A 10,984-nucleotide genomic window follows, 5' to 3' on the forward strand; every position below is an offset into this window, starting at 1 on the left:
ACGATAACAAAAATTTATATCTGAAAGTTCGGTATTTTATGACTGGACCGAAAAAGACTTGCAACGTTAGCTAGTCTGGTAATTTATAAAAAGACTATTGAATAAGAGTTCTGTTACATGAAATCATATCTATCATGCATTTTTAATGCATGCCAGAGAAAGCACTTTTCATGACTTGAAAGCCAAGCAAGTGTAATCTAAATCGACTCTGCTTAGTACCTATTGTGCTTATAGTATCTGTATATCATCACTGTCTTCTGCCTTTAGCTTAGACAGATTGGATTATCTTCAAAGCTTTCGATGACAAAAAAGTTTAAATTATAACTTAATTATAACACAGGTCAGTAACTTGTTAAATTGCAATAACAGAGTGTAAGGTCGATGGTCTGTGATGAAGGTTAATAATAGCTAGTTTTACAGAAGTTACCATGCCTCTTTTGTGAAGTGTCTAGTGTAAAGATAAGGGGTTACTAAATAACCTGAAGGGGTTTATTTTGAGAGAACCACCGGCTGGATGTACATTATCCCGCTTATTACACGACTACTTGCCACATAAGTAAATAATTAGACACAAAATATTGATCTGAGTTGAAATATTTTATTAGGTCTTTAAACGCAAAGCTTCCACGGTGAGAGCAGTTGCTGCGCGGCAAGTTCAAACTAAACGGACATTTAAGAGATACGGCAGTCATTCATCCCACACAGCATTTCGCCACATAACTATGGGGATAAGATACACTCACCTAAAGGATTATTAGGAACACCTGTTCAATTTCTCATTAATGCAATTATCTAATCAACCAATCACATGGCAGTTGCTTCAATGCATTTAGGGGTGTGGTCCTGGTCAAGACAATCTCCTGAACTCCAAACTGAATGTCAGAATGGGAAAGAAAGGTGATTTAAGCAATTTTGAGCGTGGCATGGTTGTTGGTGCCAGACGGGCCGGTCTGAGTATTTCACAATCTGCTCAGTTACTGGGATTTTCACGCACAACCATTTCTAGGGTTTACAAAGAATGGTGTGAAAAGGGAAAAACATCCAGTATGCGGCAGTCCTGTGGGCGAAAATGCCTTGTTGATGCTAGAGGTCAGAGGAGAATGGGCCGACTGATTCAAGCTGATAGAAGAGCAACTTTGACTGAAATAACCACTTGTTACAACCGAGGTATGCAGCAAAGCATTTGTGAAGCCGCAACACGCACAATCTTGAGGCGGATGGGCTACAACAGCAGAAGACCCCACCGGGTACCACTCATCTCCACTACAAATAGGAAAAAGAGGCTACAATTTGCAAGAGGTCACCAAAATTGGACAGTTGAAGACTGGAAAAATGTTGCCTGGTCTGATGAGTCTCGATTTCTGTTGAGACATTCAGATGGTAGAGTCAGAATTTGGCGTAAACAGAATGAGAACATGGATCCATCATGCCTTGTTACCACTGTGCAGGCTGGTGGTGGTGGTGTAATGGTGTGGGGGATGTTTTCTTGGCACACTTTAGGCCCCTTAGTGCCAATTGGGCATTGTTTAAATGTCACGGCCTACCTGAGCATTGTTTCTGACCATGTCCATCCCTTTATGACCACCATGTACCCATCCTCTGATGGCTACTTCCAGCAGGATAATGCACCATGTCACAAAGCTCGAATCATTTCAAATTGGTTTCTTGAACATGACAATGAGTTCACTGTACTAAAATGGCCCCCACAGTCACCAGATCTCAACCCAATAGAGCATCTTTGGGATGTGGTGGAACGGGAGCTTCGTGCCCTGGATGTGCATCCCACAAATCTCCATCAACTGCAAGATGCTATCCTATCAATATGGGCCAACATTTCTAAAGAATGCTTTCAGCACCTTGTTGAATCAATGCCACGTAGAATTAAGGCAGTTCTGAAGGCGAAAGGGGGTCAAACACAGTATTAGTATGGTGTTCCTAATAATCCTTTAGGTGAGTGTATATTGATTTCAGATTACACTGTTTTAAAATCATACCTGTTTGTATCTCATGACAGTGTACAAAACAATAGTCACAAAATGGCAGCAGCTGCGTTTGTATGAAACAAGAGAGAGCGAGTCCACGATACTGGATGGCATAATTAAATAACTGTACACAAAATATTGATTCGACTGAGATTTTATTTTATTTGCTCATCAAATGCAAAACTTGCACGAAGAAAAAACATTCCTAGCAAGCATATAAGCACATCTGACCTCAGTAACCCAGAAACGTTATCTGTTTTGAGCGGTTGTTATCTGGGAATAATTTACCGCTGGATGGCACTACTGACCAATCAGAATCAAGTATTCCACAGAGCCGTAAAATAATAATGTATAATGCTAAATCCATGTAGCCTACAAGTAAATCCGTATTTGATTTATCTGAAGAAATGAAATATTTATACCACAGCATACAAATTAGGCCTGTTTTATTTTAGTTATTTATTTTTAGCCTTTTTTTTTTTATTTACTGTTACCTTCCAAACAAGCTTATGCAAAAAAAAAAAAAAAAAAAAAAAAAAAAAATTCAGATTACAGTAAATAGCTGCCTGTAACATCAATACAACTGACCTTGGGAAAATGCTTATGGGTAATTGCTTGAACTTTTTCTTAAATTCTTTAAATCTTAAAAAAAAAAAACTTTAACACAAAATTCATTTTCAATTTTTTATTGGCAAAAACAAGAGGTACAAAACAAAGCAGTCCAAACTATTTCTGCTGTACACATGCTCCATTTTGATCAATAAGAAATGTCTTTGAAAACAACTCTAAAATGATGCTATGTCAAAATGAGACTACTATTAAAAGTAATTTTGTGCATATTCACAAATATATGACATGGTTACAGAATAATTTTTCGTTCCGTATCCACGTAACATAAAAACGAATTCTGTTTCCACATACGTTCTCTATTACTGTGGTTTCCTTTCTTGACACCTTTTTAGCTCAACTCTCACTTTATAAGTACTAACCAGTCTTCCTGATCTGGTACTGTGAGTGTAGCAATAGAATTACAAAAGAATCAAAACAATAACAATAATGATCAAGGCGCTCACATTATTATTATCATCATCGTCACACAACTCTGGCTTGCCTTTAGGAGTTCAATCAAGATAATGTGTCAAAGGAGCACACTAGAGCGGCAGGCTTCTTCTGATCACATGCTTCTGGTGTACAGACACTGGTTGACCACCTCCAGAAGCTGAGAGTTCTCCAGAGCTGCTGCCACTCTCTCTTTGTCAGCGAGCTGCTTATTGACTGGAGGAGAAAAAAACACAACATATTATCAAACTCAACAGGGTGCTGTATAAAAAATATAATGTTACATATTATGTTACATAAAGTTACATAATATAATGTTACATAAAGCCTACTGTACCATTTTTGATACATTGATTTCTAAGGCCTATATATTATCAACACTTTGCTGAAAAAGATGATGCACACAATCTACTACATGCCTTCTGCACACTGACTGATGGTTCAAGTAAAAGGCCTTTAGTATAATTCTAAAAAAGTCCACCTTCAGGTCGTAGTACACGTGTAAACATAAGAATAACTTTTATATTGTAAGTAATATTTAAAAATGAACATTTCCTAGACTGAGGGAACTTTCTTTTTATTTGATTATGCATGTGTAACGGAGGCCAGCTAGTAGTGGCTGTACGAGTAAACCTCACTCCTCTGATCTCAACAGACTTGTTAGAGCGCCTGACTCTCACGCCGGAAACCAGTGTTCGAGGCCCGCACAGAGCGGGGCAAGTAGGACTCGGGTGAGGGGTTACACATGCATATTTAAAAAAAATATATAATAATAATGTTAATGTATGAATCAAATATGATATAACAGGCTGTTGGGGAATGTTTATTTTTGTACATTTCTTGATCATCATTGCATTTATATGTTTTGCCACCCACAATTAAAACTTTGATCATAAAACAAAGCATTTTAACATCTTAATATTTATACTTATATAACATTACCTTGGATCTTACCAAGACATTATTGGGAGATGAGTAACAAATCATATGTATATGCATTTTAGGAAAGTGGTCTGCCGTACTGTTAAAAAAAATCTCATAATTTATATTACAAGCTATCAGAAATGTATCTTGTGTTTTGGACGTATAAATATAACAATATTTGCACAAAATTAGTTTTGCTCAGTGGCCTGAATAATATGCATGTATTTTTTTCATGTGAGTTCCATATTCTCGCTATGTCATCCTAAATGGGCCATAAAAGCCTGATGAATGAAATAGATAATATCAAATGCATATGCCATGTATAATATATGTAATATACAGGTGTATACATATACACACACACACACACATACATATACATATATATATACACACAAAGCTGACTTTTCACCAGCCATTACTCCAGTCTTCAGTGTCACATGATCCTTCAGAAATCGTTCTAATATGCTGATTTATTATCAATGTTGGAAACAGCTGTGCTGCCTAATATATAAAAAAAAAAAAAAAAAATTCAGGATTCTTTAGTTAAAAAAAGAACATCATCTATTTAAAATATCAATATTTTGTAACAATATACACTACCTTTCAAAAGTTTGGGGTCAGAAATGTAATTGTTAAAAGAAGTTACATTGATAAACTGTGATAGTAAAGATTTATATTGTTATAAAATATTTCTATTTTGAATAAATGCTGTTCTTTTTTAAAAACTTTTTATTCATCAACGAATCCTGAAAAAAATCCCCCCCAAAAAATTCAGCAGCACAACTGTTTCCAACATTGATAATAATGGAGTAGCAAATCAGCATATTATAATGATTTCTGAAGGATCATGTGCCACTGAAGAATGGAGTAACGATGCTGAAAATTCAGCTTTGCATCACAGACATAAATTATATTTTAAAGTATAGCCTATTCAAATAGAAAACCATTATTTAAACTGTAATAATATTTCACAATACTATTATCGCAATACTATTGTCTCCCCCCTTTCTGATTAAATAATGCATTTCATATGTCATGCATTTCATGCCATTATTTCATAATATGTCATTTTATAATAAACATTTACCTGCATCCTCTGAGGCATGTGTGCCAGGTGTGATGTGAACGTCAATCTAACAACAAAAAGGCAACAATGAATGACTTGTAGATGGGAAATCTCAAAGCCTAATGCAAGCCTGTGTTTGGCAGCTCACTAAAATGTACCTTAAACCTGTCAGGCAGGGAGCGCAGAAGCTTGACTTTGATCGACAGGCCAATGAGAGTGGCCATACTGCAGTGTGGGATAGTCGGTGTGAACTCCACAGACACTGTGCTCTCCTCATCACTCACCTACTCGGAGAGAAGAACGTGACAGACAGACAGACAGACAGATAGAATATTGTATCCATTTGATTAATGTGTAACGTTAAAGGTCTATTCCTCTTCAAACTGCTCGCAGATCGGACTCACATTGACGCGCATTTGTTCCACGACATTCAGTTCTTCGAGGGACAGTGGGTGCTCAGGATCGTTGATCGATCTGATTAGATGTGATCATTTAGTTAAGGTCTGACTCAAAGTATTCAAAATGCTTTAAATTGAGGCGTCTAAACTATTGCAGTTTGTTAAGAGTAGCCTAACTTTCAACATGGCAGATAATTCAAAGCAACAAGGCTGACTTTACACAGCATTTGTGTAGCGAGAGTCAAATGATGTAACGTTAACGTATTTTGAAAGGATATCGAAGATTTCCCTGTCATCGATGGGGTCCGCTACATCCTCATCTTCATCAGTGGCAGTTAGGTGTCGTTCCCCTGATCGCTGAAAAATCAGAGGATTGGCGTTTTCTAGTCGAGTTCCCCCTGACATTATTATCTACTCAACGATAAAATAATAACCAACAACCAACGCTGTCAGACGTCAGATCACTTCGCAAACTCTGCGATTCCAAAACAAGCCAGCCGGAAGTTATATAAGGAAACAGTATAAACGCTTTTTAAAATAAAAGTTTTATTTATAAAAGTCCGGCAGTTTTCTTGCAATTTTTGCCTTTGAAGACATATAATAATAATAATAATAATAATAATAAGAAGAAGAATATAGATTTCCATGCAGTTGTTTTACCTATTTAAACTTGGGAGTTAAACAAATTCTAATCCCAAATCTATCCTTTTTACTTGTTCAACAGATGCTGAAAAAGGGTTGTTCTGATCAACACAAATAGGCCTATATGCAATACTTTGAGCATTTCTCATTATATACACCTGCAACATTTTATCTCAGATTTATGGCAACAATGACCTCAGATTTAAACTATTATCATTGCACAGAATGACCTCGTGGATCAAGACAATTTTCCAATTTTGTCTTTGAAAGGGGGACACAAAAATTAATTTGTCTTTAACTAAGAGGGGTGATCAGGGCCGGCTCTGTAAATCTGGGGGCCCTAAGCAGGATCATTTTGGGGCCCTGCCTTGCAGTGAATAATGGAGTATTGCCACCGCAAACCAGCAACTGTATACAGTCTAACACTTACACATTTCATCTGTACCTCTTTTAACATGATTGCCCACAATTATGTTACTGCTTATTAAAGTACACTCACTGAAACAGTATAAGTAAATATTACAGATTTGCCAAATATCTACATCTACTTTATTACTGTCTGAAATGCTTTGTAAATTTTAAAACAAACAAACTGTTTTTGTCCACTAGGCAGCTTAAAACATTTAGTATTAAAAAATCTAAAATAAAGTTGTTGCATATACTACAGGTGTTGCTGGAGTCTCGATCTTTGAACTTCTTTTCCCTTTTCCACACTTTAAAAAGAGGGAGAAGTTGGACCAGTAATTTCTTTGCTTCCTTCTAAAGTGATTTAAACATATTCTTCTATATTGATGTATCAAAGAGATTAAAAATTCTACAAAAGATTCTAGTTTGAGTTGGTATTTATTTTTTATATATTCCAACTACAAAAACACTACTTCAGCGAACAATCATTAGACAAATGTGTATATAAAATGTTTAGTTAAAATATATATACATAAATCGAATAAAAAAAAAATAGGTAACACTTTTTACATTTTACAGTAAAAAAAACAAACAACATTTTACGGTGTCATTGTTACACGTTACATGTAGTTCATACAAAAATAATTCTACAGTAAAAACTGCTTAAAATGTGGATTTCATTGGAGTAGTGCCTCTACTGTGATGGGATAATGTCCACGTTAACGCACCCTCCGAGGCTGCCATGAAATAGCACCGCGAATTGGGCTGAAGGCGCAATAAGCGGTTATTTGTGCATTGTGTAATGTCAAGATAAAAACTTCATCAAAAAATAATTCTACAGTAAAAACTGCTTTAAATTTGGATTTCGTTAGAGTAGTAACTCTACTATAATGGGATTTTCCCCCCCTTTTTTTCTGCACCCGATGGATAGACTCGTTTCATTTTTGAAAACGAGTCTATGCTTATTCCAGTTATAAAGAGCCTTTTGACCTAATTGTTAGCCATCTGTATGCATAGATCTTGAGTACCACAGACGGCACACAAGGCCTAGCAATCCTATAAACCAATGCAATCACAGTGACAGAGTGTGCTATAAATCTTCTTTATTTCATTTAATGGCAATAATCATTGTTAGACAGCCAGCATTTGCTTGTACATTTCCTTGCACAATAATAATAACTTTCAGATACAGTCCAAACAATCTAAAGTGTTATTTTTTATTTTAGTAGGCTATTTGAAGATTTGTACATAACTCTTTACTTATTTTTATGAATCATCCCTATCAATCAATTGAAAAACCCAGACTCTGGCTATGTTTTCTCACACAATCCTTGCTATTTGTTTTTTTCTCTCATTAAAAGTATTGTACTGTGTCACATTAGTATGGTGTTATTTGCAAGACTGCATATCTGCATTAGTTGCCATAGAAAATTCATGTGTTAGCGTTACACATTTGCTCTGTCTCTTATAGTTTCTTGAAATACATTTGCTGTTTCATAGCATTCATAACATTTGCTTTCTTCTTAGAAGCTCTGGCATTTTAAGAATGCAATGTGTGCTTTATTAAATTACACAATTTGGCTACTACTTCAGTGTTCAGTTCATAATGAGTCTCTTCCTGAGACTCACACAAAGGATTTATAGACAAAGAGATTATCAAGAGAGTCACATGTTATATTTAATGGACAAGTGCTTTTATTGCAGGCTCTTTTCCAACCAATGAAACTATAAATCTGGCATCACTGCTCTGCATCGGCCTGTTAAAAGATTACCATTATTCCGCTGACTGCTTCTATGTGCTAATGTGAAGGTCAAAGGTTAACAGTATGAAAACTTAAGTAACAAAGGAATTTATTGAAGTGCCACAACCTCCGTCTCCTTTCCAGTAAGACATTTGTGCATTCCTAAAATCACAGAGGAGCTGGTATTGTTCAAAGCCTTTTGTTTAAAATGTTAATGAGTCAGAAATGCATTCCCACTTGCACTGTAAAAAATGTCTAACCTTCCCAACTCAAAATTTTCTAGTGACTGATCACATCTACATTTTTCAATTGGCCCAAGTGAAATTCTGTAAATTTAATTTGATAATTTACAGAATTTCACTTGCGCCAATTGAAAAATTTAGATGTGACCAGTCACTAGAAAATGTTGAGTTGGGGAGGTTAGAATTTTTTTACAGTGTGCATGAAATGCACATTTGCTTATATTTTCATTATTTTCCCTATAATTGACTATTTAATAACTTTAATAAGCACAATGTACTGTCTATAAATCCATTGATCTGTTTGGTTTTTCAGGACCAACCGTATAATTAATATTCCAACCAAACAAATTGAGAAGTTAAAATAACAACTAAATTGCCACCACATCCCTCTTATCACTCTCTGATATTCTCCCACTTGTCTCAAAAACACTACCAAATATACTTTTTTATATCCTGCACATTTTCTTAACTGTTAGTGCTCCTCTTTCTCAGCAATTTAACACCACACCTGTCTACTAGTGTAATTTTCACAGACACAGGATAGTCTCATGTCAAGTGGAAAACTTTGACTAGTGGTGTGATGGCTAGAGCAGGGTAGGTATAAGAGGGGTGCGATGAATCACATTGAGCTCTACATTCAAATACATATGGAGAACATAAGGTCTGCTAGTATGTCTAAAGAACTTTAGCTGTCTCCAAACAGCAAATTACTCATTTTATCCAGAGTGAATGATTAAACCAAACGGCCACTCTTAAAAATGCCCTGAATCTCAAAGATTTCCAGGGGTAGGAGGCTTTTGTGCTGATTAAATTTGATCTTAGCATCTCGGTTTATCTCAAGGCAAAGCAACCACAGAAATGATTTTGCTGCCACAAGGGTGCAGTCTTAGCACATGCTAATATCTGCCATGTATTCATAATGACAAAAACTGCAGTAATCTGCACTGGGTTAATGCCAGTTGATAGGTAAGGCAGATAATCTCTGACATCCTTCTTTCTTTCTTTCTTCCCTCATTGGTTGAACACAAAAAAGAGGATTATTTAAGGTGCTGTGAAAACAAACTCCATTTCTTTCCACTGGTTTCCTAAAAAAAAAAAAAAAACAGCCCACATGTACACACACTTAAAATTATTACATTATTTGCTCCACGTGACCTTCAAGAAGGTCACCTGACTGCATCCCGACCCTCGTAAAAGGGCCAGGAATGACACTTGAATCTGGGTCTTGGTTATAAAAGTTTGGTCCTGTTAAGTGCTTTTGACATTTTCAGTGCAAGCAGGTCTGTCATTCTGTTTAATATAATAACAGAAGTTGTTCAAAAGTTTATAGGAAGAGTGATTGGCCTAGTTGTGATGAATAAAGAATGAACATTATGATATAACAGGTAAGTACCAACAGAGTAAGTGAGGGACACATACAGTTTTGAAATGAGGGCATATAGGTAGGAAACAAGTCATAGATTGCAATATCATTGTCAGGGTTGGTGAGCATGAGGGGGAGGTATATTAGTGTAGAAATGTGTGCCACACAGATATACCCACCCAACAGTACTGACCTATTTAGTGTGAATGCTGCCATAATGGGTTTCTCTGTAGCATCCCTTCATTTAGTCAGAAAGTCAAATGCCTCTTAACTAACGTCACAGCTGTTCACAAGTTCACGGTTTTGTCTGGGATTTATGTTTTTGCAAATGACTTTGACAGAGATTTTAGACAGCATTTGGCGGGCCATGCTCTCTCAGAGTGCCAGGGTTAACCACAGGTTTTGCGGAGGGTGTTACAGATATTCGGTCTTGCAGTAGATTCATTTGTTTACTCTGGATTTCAGCCATACTGCTGATTAAAGACTCAGATGGCTGGTAGAAATCCAACTTGATACACACTCTTTGGAGCTCAGTGAGCCTATGTATCTGTTCCACTTGAAGAGGTAATAATGCAGAAGACCACAATAAACTACAAATAAACAGTTTAAGAAAGGGATAATGTGGTTGGTCATAATCGTAAAAAATAAACCCTCAAAGGGTGATCAGGACACAGATTGGATCTCACCCAATAGATAAATATGTAGACATGAAATATATATTTTAGTTGATTATTTGATCATTTCACATGTGTATTATCTTAAAGTGTCCACTATACAATCACAGTTCTGCCTAGGTGTATTAAACAAGCGAGTGATATAAGAAATATGAAAAGTAGTGGTTATGTACGTACATAATACTTAAAACTTGTGCACTTTTTGACAATTATGTGCAAAATATGCTGACTGCCAGGCAGACTTTGGACTGAAATGTGTTTGATGTAAGGGTTTTCAGGGAGAGGTAAAATGCTGAGGTTGTTGGCTTTTGGGGATGTCACTGTTTTTGGTTCTTTCTCCAGCGGGATTGACAGGCTGAATCACTGGGTTTAGACAGCTGCAGCCATTTTCTTCGGCAGTTCAGCTGACTGGGCACAGAGGGGTGAAGAGAGCAGTCATTGCTTTCTGTCTTGTTTTCGTATTTTCAGAGTCAGACCAAACTGT

The 10,984-nt window shown here is 36.3% G+C and overlaps 1 protein-coding gene across 1 annotated transcript; it reads right to left on the reverse strand.

The window, feature by feature from the left end:
• Positions 1-2,935: 2,935 nt before the first annotated feature.
• On the reverse strand, positions 2,936-5,944 carry ciao2b (cytosolic iron-sulfur assembly component 2B). Its single transcript, XM_084403922.1, has 5 exons — positions 5,709-5,944; positions 5,439-5,516; positions 5,193-5,318; positions 5,056-5,101; positions 2,936-3,257 (listed from the first exon to the last, which is right to left on the reverse strand). The coding sequence occupies exons 1-5, from the start codon at positions 5,835-5,837 to the stop codon at positions 3,157-3,159; spliced, it is 480 nt and encodes a 159-aa protein (XP_084260048.1). The 5' UTR covers positions 5,838-5,944; the 3' UTR covers positions 2,936-3,156.
• Positions 5,945-10,984: the final 5,040 nt, after the last annotated feature.

Source organism: Rutilus rutilus (genome assembly GCF_951802725.1).
Source record: "Rutilus rutilus genome assembly, chromosome: 3".
Classification (NCBI taxonomy): Eukaryota; Metazoa; Chordata; class Actinopteri; order Cypriniformes; family Leuciscidae; genus Rutilus; species Rutilus rutilus.

What these genes read in the sequence shown, in the direction of transcription:
- ciao2b (XM_084403922.1), bottom strand. Translation starts at nt 5,837, where the DNA reads ATGTCAGGGGGAACTCGACTAGAAAACGCCAATCCTCTGATTTTTCAG. An exon ending in ATGACAGGGAAATCTTCGAT is followed by an intron (nt 5,517 to 5,708) that starts ATCCTTTCAAAA and finishes AAATGATCACAT; the next exon opens with CTAATCAGATCGATCAACGA. An exon ending in CCCTGCCTGACAGGTTTAAG is followed by an intron (nt 5,102 to 5,192) that starts GTACATTTTAGT and finishes TTTTGTTGTTAG; the next exon opens with ATTGACGTTCACATCACACC.